This window comes from Vollenhovia emeryi, unplaced genomic scaffold, assembly GCF_000949405.1.
Source record: "Vollenhovia emeryi isolate VEMERY1.0 unplaced genomic scaffold, V.emery_V1.0 DF939128.1, whole genome shotgun sequence".
In the NCBI taxonomy this organism is placed as follows: domain Eukaryota; kingdom Metazoa; phylum Arthropoda; class Insecta; order Hymenoptera; family Formicidae; genus Vollenhovia; species Vollenhovia emeryi.
In genome coordinates, this window is record NW_011967238.1 from 1,450,371 (window position 1) to 1,467,052 (window position 16,682).

Consider the following 16,682-nt stretch of genomic DNA (forward strand, 5'->3'; position numbering starts at 1 on the left):
GCACCCTTAAATTACATTACCTTAAAATACAAGTAACGAGTTACTTGGGAAGTAACTCGTTACTTGTAACGAAGTTACAGTTACAGCAGAGAGAAACCAGAGAGCGGCCACGCCGGCGTTTTACTTGATACCGTTTTCGCTCGGCTGATTCCAGCGCCTTACGCCCATTTTCGTTTTTGGAACTATTCCGCTACACCCATTTTCAACCACTGCCGATAGAGCCTCCACTTAATTGGTGCGTATCCGTGCTACGCCCATTTTTCAAGCGGGTAATGCAGTGCCCAATTTTGGTTGTGTTCCGTGCTGCATGCATGAATGCGGTGACCAGCGGTGGGTACTCGGGTGGCGTTGCTGAACGCAGTGCTCTATCCATACGTGTGCGTGACATAACCTAAGATCGAAACCCGGTGTGCGCTCACGTGTTCGATACGTATAATCGGTATAATCTCAAATTTCATTAATCTTTCTTTTTCGCGAGGAAAGTTTGCATCTGAATGAATTGGTAATTTTAATACACAAATTCTAGACACGTATCAGTGATTTTACGCTAGAAACTGTTGTGGTATACACTAATATGTGTGTTATTATTACGACAATGCGTGTGCATCACAGGCTAATCGGTACTTTTATTTTTTCATTGATATTCCTAGAGAGAGGTAGCGCAGCAGAAAGTAAAAAGGCGCCGGCATGTCGTCCGCGATGGACGATACAAGCGCAGTGAAACACAAGGGCCACAGGGACCGCAATGCGGGCCGTAAGGCGGAGAAGAAGAAGGCCAAGAACGCGCACGTTCAGGAGCTGTCGGACAAGCAGAAGAATCCGAAGGCATTCACCTTCCATTCCGCGATCAAGGCGGAGCGGAGGTTCAGGCGGAAGCAGGACATCGAGACCAAGAAGCAGCACGTGCCGCTGGTGGACAGGACGCCTCTGGAGCCACCGCCGGTCCTGGTGGCAGTGGTGGGCCCGCCGAAAGTGGGCAAGTCTTTAGTCATTCGATGTTTGATCAAGAGCTACGTCAGGCAACCGTTGGCCAACGTGCTCGGCCCAGTCACCGTCGTGTCGGGCAAGAAACGGAGGATCACCTTCATGGAATGCAACAACGACGTCAACAGCATGATCGACATCGCCAAGGTGGCGGATCTGGTGCTGCTGCTGGTGGACGCCTCCTTCGGATTCGAGATGGAGGTGTTCGAGTTCCTCAATATATGCCAGGTGCACGGTATGCCCAGGATCATGGGGGTCCTCACTCACCTGGACCTGATAAAGAACGCCCGGCAGATGCGCAAGGTGAAGAAGATGTTGAAGCATCGCTTCTGGACGGAGGTGTACGCCGGCGCCAAGTTGTTCTACCTCTCCGGATTGCTGCACGAGGAGTACCTCCGCACGGAGATAAAGAATCTGGCCCGTTTCATATCGGTGATGAAATTCAGGCCGTTAACTTGGCGCACGACGCATTCCTACTTACTCGCCGATAGACTGGAGGATTTGACGCCGCCGGATTTGGTCAGGAGGAATCCAAAAGTCGACAGAACCATCAGCTTGTACGGGTATGCACGCGAGACAGTTGAATTGATCTTGAGCTACCTTCGAATCGTATGCACTTGAGGCGTATTTTAAATTTAATTGAAATTTCTCACGTATCGAAGTCTTAATCGTGCCTTTTAAGTGGCTGAATTTTCTTTTCCAGCTACGTCAGAGGAATACCTCTGAACAAGGAGACGTCCGTTCATATACCCGGCTGCGGAGATATGAAGCTCAAGGATGTCAACTTTCTGCCGGATCCTTGTCCGCTTCCGGAGCAGATTAAGAAGCGAGCCCTGGTGGAGAAGGAACGGCTGATTTATGCGCCGTTCTCCGGCGTCGGTGGCATAGTTTATGACAAAGACGCCGTTTACGTGGAGTTGGGCGGCAGTCATTCCTACAAAGAAGAGGATACGGGCTTGGCAGGTGCTTTAATGGATACGCAGGAGACGCTGGACCAGAAACTGCGGCACAGCGAGCTGAAATTGTTCAGCGACGCCGCGCCGATCAAGTCGGAGGACGTGAACGAAAGTATGGCTCCTTACACGGGCGAGTTGGTGACAGAGAATGGGAGAGTTCGACGAAAAGTTGTATTTAAAGACGAAGCGGGCTCAGAAAATACTTTGGACAAGGATGATAGTTTGATGAAACATGAAGAAGAAGATGACGAAGATGACAGTGATGACGGTAATGACTACAAAATGGATGAAAATGACGATGAAAGTGAATCGAGCGACGAGGAGCCCTCGGAAAAATCTGATGGAAAGGGCGTTAAGAGGAAAAGCACCGAGGATGGCAAAGTACAAAGGAAAAGGAAGAGGGATTCGATTAATTCGGCTATCGAAAATGATGACGTAGATCTCGATGAATCAAAATTTACGAATGACAGGAAGGATATTCCTCAAGAAAATGCAGGAGTGTATCATTCCTTGAGTAAAGAATCAGACAAAATGATAAAAAATAGAATTTCGGAAGCACTGAATTTTCTAGAGGCGACAAAGAGAAACGTGAAGCGGGACGTCGACGACGAAAGCTTCGACGAGCTCAGCGACGAAGACTCGCGTGTGGGATTAGAGATGGACGATGTGGATCGGATCAGCGATTTCGAAGACAATGCGTCCGCGCAAGAAGACGAAGAAGAAGAAGAGCAAGAAGGAGATAAAGAAAACGACAAGATGGATGAGAGCGAGGAGGAAGTCGCGGATGAATTCAAGTGGAAGAGGAATTTAACTGAGAAAGCGAGGGAAGCCTTTGTGAATCGCCAGCAAAGCAGCAAGAATTGGTTGAAGACAGTTTACGGAGTATTCGGCAAGAGTGACATGATGGAAGAGAAAGACAAGGAAGACGAGAAGCCCGGCGATGATATCGGTGGAATATTCCGCGTGGTACAAGAGCAGCAGAAGCAGAAGATACACGAGCGGGAACTGCAGGATCAGGAGGAGTCTGTCTTCTTCACGGCGGAGAGCGCGCGCGATTGGCTGGATGAGGACAACAAGGCGTTGCTGCTCAACCGTTTCGTGACGGGCAAGTGGAAGGAATCGGAGGATGCCGAGGAGCTTTTGAAGTTGGACGACGAGGATCTATACGGCGACTTCGAGGACCTGGAGACCGGAGAGAAGCATAAAGCAGAGGACGCGGCTCCCACGGAGTTGTCGACAGACGAGGTGGAGGAGAAGAAGAAGCTCTTGGAGAAGAAAAAGAGGTTGAAAGAGCAATTCAACGCGGAGTATGACAACACGGAGACAAAAACGTACTACGACGAACTGAAGGCCGAAGTGGAGAGACAGGCGGGTATTAACAAGTCGGAGTTCGAAGGGCTGAACGACGATGTCAGGGTCCAATTGGAGGGCTTCCGTCCTGGCATGTACGTGCGCGTGGAAATCGAGACGGTGCCGTGCGAGCTGATAACGCATTTCGACCCGACGTATCCGATAATCATCGGCGGTCTGTTGCACGGTGAGGAGAACATCGGCTACGTGCAGACACGGGTCAAGAAACACCGATGGTACCCGAGAATCCTGAAGAGTCGCGACCCGCTTATATTCTCCATAGGCTGGCGTAGATTTCAATCGCTGCCGATTTACTCCAAACTGGAGGACAATTTGCGTCACCGGATGCTCAAGTACACGCCGGAGCACGTGGCGTGCGTGGGCCACTTTTGGGGCCCGATCACTCCGCAGGGAACCGGAGTTCTGGCGGTGCAGGACGTTGCGAGTAGAGAGCCGGGTTTCCGCATCGCGGCCACTGGTGCGATCGTGGAGCTGGACAAGAGCACGCAGGTGGTGAAGAAGCTCAAGCTCACCGGCGTGCCGATGAAGATCTACCGCAAGACCGCCTTCATCAAGGACATGTTCAACAGCGCGCTCGAGGTCGCCAAGTTTGAAGGTGCACGAATCAAGACGGTCTCGGGTATTCGCGGTCAGATCAAGAAGGCTGTTTCCAAGCCGGAAGGTTGCTTCCGCGCCACGTTTGAAGATAAAATAATGCTGAGCGACATAGTGTTTTGTAGGACGTGGTACAAGGTCGACGTGCCGCGTTTCTACAACCCGGTGACATCGCTGCTGTTGCCACCCACGGAGAAGGCTCGATGGCGCGGCATGAAGACGACAGGCCAGTTAAAACGAGAAAGGAACCTTCACGCTGAACCTAACAAAGACTCGATGTACACGCCGGTTGTACGAGACGTCAAGGTATTCAAGCCGCTGTTCATCCCACGCAAGTTACAGAAGAATCTCCCGTACAGAGACAAGCCTAAACTCGAGTCCATACCGCACTTGCGCAAGCCCAAGTTCAAGCAAGGCAGAGTCGCCGTGGTGCGCGAGCCACAAGAAGAGAAAATCGCGCGTATAATGAAGATGATCAGAACGAATTACGCGCAAAAGCAGAAACAGACGAAGGAGGCAATGACGAAGAGGATAACGGCGTATCAGGCGAGAGTCGCCGAAGAGGAGGCCAAGAAGATGACGAAGCAAAAGCAGGTGAAGAAGGAAGTCTTTAGGGACCTCAGTAAACTGGAAAAGAAAAAGAATCGGTGATGCTTCAGCTAGATGGAATATAAATTATCTCAAAAATGAGAAACTGTACATATTTTTTCACATACAAATGTATAGCCTGAAAAGTTGAAGATAAGTATGTATGCTTAACCGGAATGTTGAGTTTATTGGAAACGTTTGCACATAAGTTACAATAATTACCATATATTATCGAATATATTAGTCCATACAAAATACAATAACAATGTTAGAGTCGTGACGTTTCTACAATATAGCTTGCGATCCACGCCACGATGTGATAGTATGATGGCCTGTCGAATAATTATCTCCGCCCTGAAATTGTATACATTTATACACGGCAACCATTTTAATACCACTTGTACATTATTAATGCGATGTAATTATGCGAACATTTAAATAACTCAATAATATATACATGTGATTTTACATATGATTATGTAGCTTGTTGAAATGATCGTGCATACAATAAAGTTCTCTCCATAATTTTGGTATATAAATTCAGAAGAATTGTACGCAGCTCTTACCTGTGTGAGCATTAGTAATTCATCTTGCGTGTCGACGATTTTAACGGGGAACGGAGAACCTGGCACCAAGACACCTGCCCAGCGAACCTCCACTCTATAGTCCCCGGGTTCCGTTGGATCGTACCGACAGAGAATGATTCGGTCTTTTTGAGTCTCTCGTTGCATCTCCACCCTGAACGCTCCCTTAGGTCCGCGTACTCTCACCGTAAGTTGACCGGCGCCGGCGCCCCGCGTGTCGCAGATAAATCGCGACTGGAAAGTCGCCAGCACGCCGTGCTCGATTCCCGGCCCGTAGACGCGAACCTAATGTGTTCCGGGCGTGTCAGTTAATATCATTAAAACTTAATTTCGATAAATATCTCTGTACAAAGTTTATTCACTGAAATATATCAAGTTTACCAAGTACTAAATTTTTTAACTTGGGAAAACTTCGATGCTTTGAAGATACTAAGATTCTTGTCAGCGAACTGCAATATTTCAGTGAGATACCTTTGAAGCGTCTGGGGCTCCGGAAACGCGTAACGTAAACGGAGAACCAGGAACGTGTTCTCCAGCATATTTGATCGTTAGTGCGTGTCGTCCCGCCTCCTGAGGCTTCACGTTCAACGTGAACGTGGCATCGCCGTGGTCGTACAGCTCGCAGTATGCTACTTTGTGCGGTCCGACGCAATGCGCCGTTAACTCACCTGCGAAATAGGTCTTCGATAGAAAAAAAAAGATGTCAGAAGTAATACATGTTTGTCATAAGCGCGAAACGGTTCTTTACCCGGTCCAGCTCTTCTGGTATCGATGAAACTTCTGATCTCTTGCCCGACAACACCGTGCTTCAATCCGTCTCCGGAACAGATCACTCTGGACGCGTCGGCCGCGCTCGTAACGTTGATTTGCAGCGGGCAGCCCTTCAATTGCCTTCCATTCCACGACACGGTCATCAAGAGTGGATCCGGCGTTAGCGGTATATAGCTTGCCCGATAAACGCTGTCGCCTGTTTCATTCAACGAACATTTTAGAGTCGCCTTTTTTATTTCCGTTTGTAGCTTCCTTTATCTTTCTTTCTCTTACCCAAATGTTGTAGCATGACGTTAAGTTCGCTGGTAGGTGAAAACAATTGTACTTTCGGGGTTCCGTTACCGGCTTGAGAACCATCTATGGTAAAACTGACTTCCTCGCCGCACTTGGCCGACGTTAATCCCCGTCCCTTCAGTAGCACTCGGCTCGTGTCTTGCACCGGTGGCTAAAAAAAATTAACAATAATAATTGCAGCAAAGTATGTCGCGTTTAAAATTCAATTGATCTCCGATTGACGAGAAACCTCCAAATCCTGCACGAGTGCGAGCTTCGGCGCGCCGGGAAACGGTGTACCGTTGAACAGTATCTCCAGGCGATGTTCGCCGCTGCTCATCTGCGGCGGTACGAGCTTCAGCCTGTTGCTAGACGTCATCTCGAAGGAGAGAGGAAGATCGCCGACAATTCCGTTGATCTCGCCGGGCCCGGCGTCCGCGGTGTCGAAGCTGATCTTGTTCGACGGATGCAACTTCAAGCGGCCGATCTCGTCGCACACAGCGGACCAGCCACCTGCAATCGGTCACGAATGCGTAAGTTCAATAGAAATATCGTGAGGTGATTAAATGTTCGTTTCAATTCACCGATAACGCGAAGATTTCGCGTGTCAATGATCTTCGGATGCCACGGAGATCCCGGCAGTTGCTGCCCGGCAGAGACGACCCTCACGTCGAACACTCCGACTTCGCTCGGTACGTAAGACACGTTCCATGTGCCGGGATTAGCGCCAGCTTCGATGGTCGCCTTGGAAACACTGTCCGGTCCGTCCACCTGCGACGCGCGCGGTTCGATTAGAAGAGAATCACCCGTGTACAACCTACGCGTAACTCGACGAGGCAACTTCCGCGCTACGTCGCACGCAAATACCTGCACTGCCGGCGGACTTCTCGTGCCGGTGACGATAAAGTGTGCCGGTTTGCCCACATGACCGCTCAGCAATCCCTCGCCTTTCGCGCGAGCCTGCCCGACCGCGTCGACGGTGCATACCACTGGAGTTCCAGGCACGGAGCATCCGCCTATCGCCAGCGATTACGAATAAAATATAGGAAATACAAAGAGATTTCTCTTTCAATATTTAAACTCGCCAAACGTAATTACCGTAAGTGACGTTGATCATGTAGGTGCCGGGCACGCTGGGCGAGAACTCAATCATCTCGGCGCCGTCGTTAAGCGGAGTGACCTGCAGCGGGATCTCCTGGCCCGACGGGCTCGTCGCCGTCACGTCCAGGTCGGCCGTGCCAGCGTCGGCTTTCATCACTGTAATCATCCAACGAAATTGCGTAAACGTTCGTCCGCGATTCTTGTCCGCTCGTTGTCGCCGAACGAGCGGCCGCGCTCTTCAATCGGTGTCGCTCCGCGCGCGATGTGTACCGTGACTGTTCATTATACGCGAAACGCAAAGCTATTTGAAAGTAGTCTGTTTGAGCTATCTGCTACGATTAAATCCCAGACGCGGCCTTGAAACGTAGCTGCATAGTTGCGGCGCGCTAGAAAACGCCTGCCACTTTCTCCCGCCTATGCGTGCACGGCAACATTTACATAAGCGCGCCGGGATACACTTACGTCTCGAGTAAGCACGATATTATAACGTTCACGTTTCAATCAAGACGATTACTTAGCAGTTAACACGACTCTTTTCTCCGTATTGCGATAGCTTGATTCCGATCGTATCGCTCCAATTTGGGTCACGCCGATACTTTCTTCATGCGTGAAAACGATCTTGTTCGCACGCTAAGGAAAAGGAAAATTGATAAACGAATTGTAGCATGCGATACGCGAAAGGTATTTTCGGGAAATATAACGAATACATGCTTCAAAATTTACATTAACTATCTTGTAAAATGATAAGTGTTGAATAAAATTGAATAAAATTCATGGTAAAATCGATGGTGCCTTCGTAATTTTGTCAAGTTTTATGTTAAATTTGTTAATAATATATAAATAAAGAGAAGAATGACGACACTGTTAATTCGTAAGTTGCCGCAGCGAAATCGTTATAGTTGCCAAAAATGTTTCCCCACGCCCATTTACGTACGATTAATCCCCTTCACTATTATATCGGTCGCGCGTTGTAACCATCACTTACGTTTGAATGCAATGTGGTCGTGAACAGAAATCGTCATGGGACCTAGTTCCTGAAGCTTCACCTTAGCGGCGTCGAAGGCTTGACACAAGAACGGCGAGCTCAATACCGGCTTCGCTCCGTGCAGCACGTCAATTTTGTATGTGCCTGAGATCATTCAACAACAATTCAATTTCTCTTTCTCTCATAAACATTCCATATGTCACAATCCTCTCTGATCTTACCGACGCTATTCGTCGTGAACTCGGCAAGCAGATTGCCGTCGCGATGCTGATAGCAACGCACGGGTACGGCGTTACCCTGCGGGCCGCTTATGACGACGTCGAACTCCTTGCCAGGACGACCGAGAGTCTCGATCGTGAAGGATGTCACTTTCCCAACGCACGACTGATACAGGCCTAATCCCGTCGCCGTCACTTCCCGTCCTCCCGTAGGGCCACGTACCGTCACATCCAACGGACTCCCTGCGAATTAATATTATTAATCCGAACGAAAATACGTCAAGTATTAAAAAGTAAGCAGAGCTTGATATCTTTTTTTTTTTAAGATATAGTTATAGATACAGATAGATAGTATCTGTATCTTTCTTCGGAAAATAATTCAGTGCATCTTGCATCTATATCTACATCGAAGGAATTTAAAAAATGTTACTTGTATCTGTATCTTTGATGAAAATCGTCAAGATACCAAGCTCTGAAAATATAGCTAAATTAGAACATATATGAGATTTATAAATAGGAGTAAAGATAATCTCCGACAGTTTATAATGAAAGTTTTCATGCTGATAAACTTTAGCACAACGACGATAATTTTGTTAGAAAAACATAAAGATGCAATATACCGGGAATATGGACATCGTTGTATTTTATGTGAACTCTATGAGGCGCGATTCGCGTGGGGTGGAACATGATCTCATAGACACCGGTTTCCCTTTCTCTCACCAGGCTGTCCACATCCGCACCACCGGCGCGCACGTTGACGGATAACTTACCAGGACCAGCTTCCTTCGATGCAACAACTGCGAGGAAGAGATAAAGTGATATTCGTATTTTTTGTTCCAGAAATAACTTACATCTTACTAAATCAATACTTGCTAGACCTACTATTGAGCTTAAACGTTAAAATAATTACCTAAAATAGTTCCCGGACGATGACAGACCACGTCCGCTATTTCCTTGACGGAAACCTTGCTGGGGTCGAAAGCTTGGAGCGTCTGCGAACTGACCATCTTGTGTCCGTCGTTGAATATTATACTGTACGTTCCCACTTGTCGCGTTCGAACTTCCACGCGATATAAACTGGATGATAATTTGGTTAACGTGCACGGAATAATTATTCCATCTGGACCTAAATATAAAAAAGCGAAAGTTGTAAAACATATTGTAAATAATTAAAAGATTCTCGCAATTCAATAATTGCAAATAATTTACCGGTCACTTCCGCAGCTACAGGACCGTTCAAATCAGACATATCCAGATCTATGTATGCCGTATTACCAACTCGAACCATTGATGGACCGTGTAACATGCCACTAACGACGGGGCACTTAAATGGACTTCCTAATAAAAAAGAAAAAGATAATGAGTCTGTTCAAAATCAGTTTTTATAGTTTGTCGGTAAAACTGTTGGCGCAAACCTGGTACATTGTCGTCGTTGAAGCTAATATTAACATAATGTGTACTCGTTGTTTGTGGCACAAATGTGACGTCGTAAAGACCACGCGCGCAAGCCACTACCTCGGCTTTGACGGTGTTGTTCTCCGTGCTCACCACCAGTTCAAGGGTTCCCTCGCCGGCTTCCGCGGCATCAACGGTAAACGTAGTCGCCTGGCCAAGCAACGCCTCCGTGAGGCCGGACACGTGCACCTGCGATCATTACGGCAGCGTTGAGCTTAACGTTGCGAAAACATTTAACAGATCGTAGTCACGCAATTCGGAACTTACCTTAGTCACGTCATAAATATTGCAAGCGAACGGAGAGCCCTTTATCGATTCTCCGTCCACCAGGACGCTGATGTTGTGTCTACCGACTTCCGTGGGCACGAAGCTCACGTTGTACTTGCCGTCGATGGGCTCGATGGTGATAGGCAGAGCGGTGCCCGATGGTGGCATCGCGATAACGTCACAGTTCGTGGACGGAGCCTGGGGATCCACGGTGAAGGGCATCAACCGCTTCACAGCGCCCATTTTCAGATTATGACCGGAAATTGTCGCTTGACCCGCACCCGTCACCTTGCAGCTGAACGGTGAACCTGGAAATTTAGATGGGACGTTAATATCAAATAAACGGAACGTACGATCAATAAAATATAATCATATGAATTCCATTCTTACCCGGAACTGGCTCGCCATTGAAACGAACACTGAGACTATGTACAGCGGCTTCTTGCGGCTTAAAGTTGACTCTGAACTTCGCGTTGCCCTCGCTTTGCACATAATTCGGGACGTTCTTGCCGTTCACCGCGACTATGATTTCCAGATTTCCAGCCCCGGCTTGACTGGCATTGACTAGAATCAAGTTGTTTCGTATTTTGCTTAACGTTGGTTCGTCGCATTACCAAGAGAATTGAAGAAACTGATCTTACTGCTGAAGAATATCGGTTTTCCAACGACTCCGCTGTTTATATCCGTCACCTTGACTTTATCAGCGTTGTAAGCTTTGACGAGAAACGGGCTGCCTTCCACGTGCGATCCGCTGAGCTTCACTTCGACGCTGTGATCGCCTGTATCGCGAATAATTGATTTAAATACACAATTTCACAATAGATTCTCACTTAATTTACGCACCAACATCCTTCGGGGTAAATCCAGCGGTGTAGGTGCCGTGACTGTTCTGCTTAACGTGTACAGACAAACTCTCCCTGGTGGGAGAGAGCACCTCGACGACGGGCGTACCGAGAGACGTGTCGGCTTCTATTGTGAAGGTCGCGACACGATTCACAGATACTTTCTCGAGCACTTCGGTTACCAACACTTTCGCCGTATCAATGACCTGGATAGTTTGTTCGATAGAACAGCGTTGAATAAAATCTAGATCACCTTACGTTATATAACGTACATAAAATTACCGAGATAATTACAAGTTTAAACAACAGAATACTCTTTTACGCGCTCATGACACGTAGAACGAGAAACGGGATACCTGACAGGTGAACGGGCTGCCGGGCACGTCCTCCCCGTTGAAACGCAAGTCCACGGTGTGCGCGATCGGCTCCCGGGGCGTGAACGAGATCGCGTACGTGTGTGGACCCTGGGCCTGTGCCGACGTCGGCACACGTCCGCCGTTTACAGTGACCTCCAGATTACCTGGTCCCGCCTGACTAGTCTCGACTGGAATTAGCGAACGAGATTCACCAGGTGAATTCGCGTGCGCGCGCGCACACACAAACACTCGTCTCCCTCAAGCGCAACCGCGCAATAAGTTACCGTACCTAAGAAAATTACGGACATGCCGATGACACCGCGTTTCGCATCCTTCACTTTTATCGCGGTGACATCGTACACCTTGCAGCTGAACGGACTGCCGACCACGGGGACGTTACGATAGTTGACCGATATCCGGTGCTCGCCGACGACTCTCGGTGTGAACGCCACGCTGCACGTCGTGTCTTTGTTGTCAGTGACCTGAGCGGGTACGGCCTGTCCATTGGGCCCTATCAAGTCCGGCGGGTTAGTCGTTTAATATCATTTAAGAGTCAGCCATCTACTTGGGGTGGATCGCCGAGGGTCACCGGAACGGCCAGCGAAGAGGCTCGCGCAAGTCCGATCGCTCTCGCCAATGTTACACATGACGTAAACTCGCAACAAGCAACGTTAAAGAAAGCGGACTACCCGTGAGAAGTGGCTACGATAAATAAATTGTTACTGCGACTAATGGGAGAAAGCCGTAACATCTCTCGTCCTCGTACACGTTACACGTCTAGTTCGCTTCAGCTTCGAACCGCGCTTGGGGGAACTAATGTAAAGATTATCCTCTAATACGCTTCCAGCATGCTTGGCTGAGCAGAGCAACCGCGGCAGAACGAAGACGCGTTAAAAAAAATTACGCACTAAGTGTTATCAGATAGAATAAAATATATATATTATAACAGCTTCGTTCATTCGTGAGATTGCACGTGATAATGTAAAAATGTATGCTAGTTACGGATAGAGAAGAGATATTGGCACTTGTTATTAAGGCGTTGCGTATTGGAGTCTCAGTTTGAGAGGCATGTACCTTTGCATTGGAACGCTCAACGATTATATACAACTTAAAGTAAAATATATAGCACCATGAGCATGGCTTTGACACAAGTCAAATACACCTCGCGAGCACGCAAGAAAAGTGGGCGATTACGAAGTAAATTAGACAAGACTTCCGTAGCTCTCCCACCGATCAGTGAAACCCAAATTAAGCGCTCGCAATACTCGCGAGTGGTAACCAACAGGTAGAGAAGAAACGTGTGAGTAGAGTGATAATATTTTTAGGCTACCCTTATGCAAGACTTTTCGGAAAACTTGAGTTAGGAACCCACCACCGTGTGCCGTTAATCCAGAAATTAAGATAAGAGGGAGAATTAGTTTCTGAGAGGTCTAGTAATGTCGTAGTCTGAAAGCTGGCCGACCTGCAACAGAGAGAGAGAGAATTGCTCTCAAGCTACAGATTAACGATGACACAGATGAACAATTTTGTACAAGTCTCCACGACAATTACGCCGACGTTCGTGACATTAAAAACAAAACAGGAAATCTCTCTGGTATTAAGTACAAGGTGAATTAATACATGGATGCTTCTGTGCATTTTTCTTTGGCGACGTCATATGTACATACGCGGGTGCCAGAGCTTGGTATCTTTTTTGTTTTAAAGATACTAATACAGACGCCAACTGTATCTTTCCCCGGAAAAATAATGAGTGGATCTAGTATCTATATTTAAAATCGGGAGGACTTCAAGAAATGTAACTTGTATCTGTATCTCTTCACTGAATAAATTGGACGTTTTCTTGCGTCTTTGATGAAAAAAGTTAAGATATCAAGCTCTGGCGTGTGCATGTGCGCGTAAGTTGTGTGCATTAACATACATGTGTCACAAAGTGTATAATGTTCCTCGGTAGAAACGTAATTTCGCGAGAAAGCGTCCGATCGCGCATATGTAAAAATAAAGAAATCTTATCCACACGGAACACTGCCGAGATAATTAATTTACGATCTCTCGAGTGAAGCAAACATACATGCTAACAAGAGAATTAATTCGTGACTCGTGCAAACTGTGCAACGGATCATTTCATGCAGCGACAATTACCTTCAACGTTAACTTCTAAATCCTCCAAGCTACCGGCAACGTTACTGACGGTCAGATAGCTTTGCCGTCCCAATCCAGCGCTGCTCAACGCCTGCCCACTCACAGTTACGTGGCTGTCGCCACCCACCCGCGTCACTATAGGACAGCCGGGCACCGTTTTCTTATTGAAGGCAATGTTGATGACGTGCTCGCACGCCTCGAACGGCACGAAACTGACCGAGAACCGCGCGTTTCCTTGCGGCGTCACTTGGGTCGGTATGTTCTGGCCGCGTGCCGATATCGTGATCTCCAGATTTCCCTCGCCAGCTTGGCTCGCATCGACTGGTCGGCAAGAAATAACAATTGAATTCTCCGATTCGATGTAGGGCGCGTTAGAAACGTTTGTCGTACCTTGGCAATCGAGTCAACTTATTCAATTCACAATGCTGTTACACGTACCAGTAAAGTGGGTTGGTTGACCGACACTGCCTCTGGCTACAGGCCCGATTAGCACCTTGTCCGCGTTGAACGCCTTGGCCAAAAACGGCGTGCCGTTCACGGGATAGCCGTTGTACTCTACGCTAATCGAATGCACTCCCACTTCCTTCGGTACGAACTCCGCGGTGAAGCCGCTGCTTACGTTACCAGTGACTTTAACCGGCAACTCACTGTTCGGTCCTAAGAGGCAATCGTTCCGGGTGATTATCCAGCAAATTGTTGTTGATTATCCGACGGCGTTATTACAAGCGTACGGATATACCGTCTTCTAGAAATCTCGAGGTGTATCGCATCAAAAGAAATAACGTTCTCGGTTTCTATCGCGCTGAACAACTTACCCCTTACGTAAACCGCTAACTCGGCGCTGCCGCTTCCGTCGACTCCCATGTGAAAGCTGGCGGGCAGCTCGACCGGGATCAGTTCCAGATGATTCAAGCTCAACGTGACTCTACTCGTGTCCGACACGTTGCAGACGAAAGGGCATCCGCGTACAGCTTCTCCGTTGAACTTGATGTCGATGTAATGCGGCTTGGCGACCTCGGGGGTGAAGGAAACGAGGCAACGGCCACCGCCAACCACCTGAACGTGATTCGGCACCTCTCCCTCGTTTATGGAGATCTCCAATTGACCTTCTCCAGCAGCGCTGGCATCCACTGCGAACACGACACGTTTCAACGACACATTCGCAGACTCGAAACGGTAGGACCATCGATATATAGATTGGACTGAGCGTTAGAGAGAGACACAGTAGGACATCGACTGATCTCTTTCGCAAGGTCTCGGTTTTATGCAGTTTCTGGTTTCTGTGCTTAAACGTTCATTCTGGTCCAGAAAAAGCGTTTAAGCACAAAAACCAGAAACTGCATAAAACCGAGACCTTGCGAAAGAGATCAGTCAATACGCCTGTCTCTCTCTCTCTTTCTCTCTAACGTAGGGCAGTCTTTTGACACGTTACTATCTTTTAATACATTAGAGAGTCTTCGCCATTCATCAGATCTAGCTCTTCCTTCTGCTGCAGCACAAGGTCGGATACTTTCCGGGCAGACCTCGTACTACTGGATTTCGCTCTCGCTTGAGAGCGTGTGCTGGCACGTCGCGCGTAACGCTCCATTCTATATGTCGACGGGTGAGACACGGTCGACGGCTCACCTCTGAATTGACAGGCGTGTCCGACCACGGCGCTAGGCACGTCAGTAACTTGGATCAGGCTGCTGTTGTACACCTTGGCGACGAGCGGTCCCGCCGGTAGCTTCTGTCCCGCGATGCTGACCTCCACGAGGTGGCTGCCCACTTCGGTCGGCGTGAACTCGACGCGGAACTCGCCGGAACGCCCGGGCTCCTCGTCGATTCGCGCGGGTATGTGCCTCTTCGAAGGCGCTGCAATTTTAGCAGACGCGTCAGGACGCCTGTGCTCGCGGGCGCCGCTTCTACGAGGCGATCGACAGGGTGACACTCACTTATGATCTGAACGTCGATCTCGCTGCTGCTGAAACCCAGCGCGGACAGCTCGAAGAGGGCGGGACTGCCAGCGGGGACCAGCCTGATGGAGTCGCCGATCACCGACATCTTCGGCGCGGGCATGATGCCGACTCGCCAAGGTGATCCTGATAATCAAGCAATCGGCGTGCGATTAATACAAGTTTGACGCAAGTTTGATACTCGATAATAAGGGAGTTACCGAAATTCCTACCGAGATAATACCGATCGAAACTATATTTTACATAGACTCCTAATCGAGCCTTACGCGCGACCTCCCGCGTTCGTATTTCCCGCCAGATAATTATTCCGCGCTCGAGGCTCGTTTTCTATTGCTGCACTGGTGAACTAGCGCAATAAATTAGACTAATTAGAGCGAGGGGCCTGAGCAGAAAGATTGTCGTAGACGTATCCCAAGTAGAACATATTAGTCATGAAAATATCAAGATGACATCATTTTTTTATGATCAAAAGAATGGACTAACGACACAGTAATTACTACTCGGGTATGAATTTATAGTTGATTTGCGATAGGCCTTCAGCATTGTTGTATAATTTGCAATTTGCGATTTCAGATCACTTGAAAAGGGCCGAAATCCGGGGCCGAAACGTTGTAATCGGTTCTTGAATAAAAACATTGGCCAGTGTAGGTTGTTTAATCTTATGAAATTTGGTTTCAAATTACTGGCGATATATAATTACCACTTTCATTGTTTTATGCATCATGGTGAGATTAAAATAGCCCAAGCACCTATTTGTGACATCATTAGGACATCAAAATGTTGTAAAAATGATCTTGTTTTACAAAGCAAAGTTAATTAAATATTGTACATTAAAAATAAATTGAAGTAATATAAAATAAACATAATATATGACCGATCGTGTAGTTTGTAATATATTATTACACACATCACGAATATCATAAAACAGCATGTCATGAATCAGTCATTGCGAGGCAAATCTTGAAGTCGATCATTTTATAACGTAAACTTCATCATTTTAATGTTACATTGACGTTTTTGTGATTAAACTTGTTCTACTTGGGATGTCGCACTCATCGCATCGCAAGGCGACATATGTCTACAATTTTTTGCGCGTTGACCTCCGACATCGACTTGCGTCTTAGCCTGATATTACATTTGTCGTACGACAAGTTTTTCAAACGCGTTGATTGGCCGCAGGCTAGTGAAACTCTCGAACATCTAGAAATTTTCTATTCAGCAGCCAATCAGCACGTTTGAAAAA

At 47.8% G+C, this 16,682-nt stretch overlaps 2 protein-coding genes across 4 annotated transcripts in view; one reads left to right on the forward strand and one right to left on the reverse strand.

The window, feature by feature from the left end:
* Positions 1–343: 343 nt before the first annotated feature.
* Positions 344–4,573, forward strand: LOC105568580 (ribosome biogenesis protein BMS1 homolog). Of its 2 annotated transcripts, none has more exons than XM_012024373.1 (3): positions 344–502; positions 651–1,547; positions 1,688–4,573. In XM_012024373.1, exons 2-3 carry the CDS (start codon positions 688–690, stop codon positions 4,554–4,556), a joined length of 3,729 nt encoding a protein of 1,242 aa, XP_011879763.1. In that variant the 5' UTR covers positions 344–502; positions 651–687; the 3' UTR covers positions 4,557–4,573. The 2 variants fall into 2 exon arrangements, with proteins under 2 accessions (XP_011879763.1, XP_011879764.1); XM_012024374.1 differs by having other exon boundaries at positions 364–439.
* An 82-nt stretch (positions 4,574–4,655) lies between these two features.
* The window catches only part of LOC105568579 (filamin-A), a 46,858-nt gene continuing 34,831 nt past the window's right edge, over positions 4,656–16,682 (reverse strand). For both annotated transcript variants that reach the window (XM_012024371.1, XM_012024372.1), the window contains 26 exons: positions 15,419–15,565; positions 15,111–15,338; positions 14,300–14,614; positions 13,923–14,141; positions 13,485–13,805; positions 11,635–11,856; positions 11,346–11,533; positions 10,991–11,195; positions 10,789–10,926; positions 10,538–10,711; positions 10,148–10,455; positions 9,841–10,069; positions 9,635–9,763; positions 9,336–9,551; positions 9,046–9,222; positions 8,429–8,668; positions 8,208–8,351; positions 7,220–7,378; positions 6,989–7,137; positions 6,706–6,892; positions 6,372–6,634; positions 6,122–6,293; positions 5,826–6,044; positions 5,549–5,745; positions 5,060–5,362; positions 4,656–4,847 (listed from right to left, as the gene is read on the reverse strand). In XM_012024371.1, the coding sequence (XP_011879761.1) occupies positions 4,779–4,847; positions 5,060–5,362; positions 5,549–5,745; positions 5,826–6,044; positions 6,122–6,293; positions 6,372–6,634; positions 6,706–6,892; positions 6,989–7,137; positions 7,220–7,378; positions 8,208–8,351; positions 8,429–8,668; positions 9,046–9,222; positions 9,336–9,551; positions 9,635–9,763; positions 9,841–10,069; positions 10,148–10,455; positions 10,538–10,711; positions 10,789–10,926; positions 10,991–11,195; positions 11,346–11,533; positions 11,635–11,856; positions 13,485–13,805; positions 13,923–14,141; positions 14,300–14,614; positions 15,111–15,338; positions 15,419–15,565 (5,318 nt within the window). In that variant the 3' untranslated portion in view covers positions 4,656–4,778. The remainder of the gene's footprint in view (positions 4,848–5,059; positions 5,363–5,548; positions 5,746–5,825; positions 6,045–6,121; positions 6,294–6,371; positions 6,635–6,705; positions 6,893–6,988; positions 7,138–7,219; positions 7,379–8,207; positions 8,352–8,428; positions 8,669–9,045; positions 9,223–9,335; positions 9,552–9,634; positions 9,764–9,840; positions 10,070–10,147; positions 10,456–10,537; positions 10,712–10,788; positions 10,927–10,990; positions 11,196–11,345; positions 11,534–11,634; positions 11,857–13,484; positions 13,806–13,922; positions 14,142–14,299; positions 14,615–15,110; positions 15,339–15,418; positions 15,566–16,682) is intronic.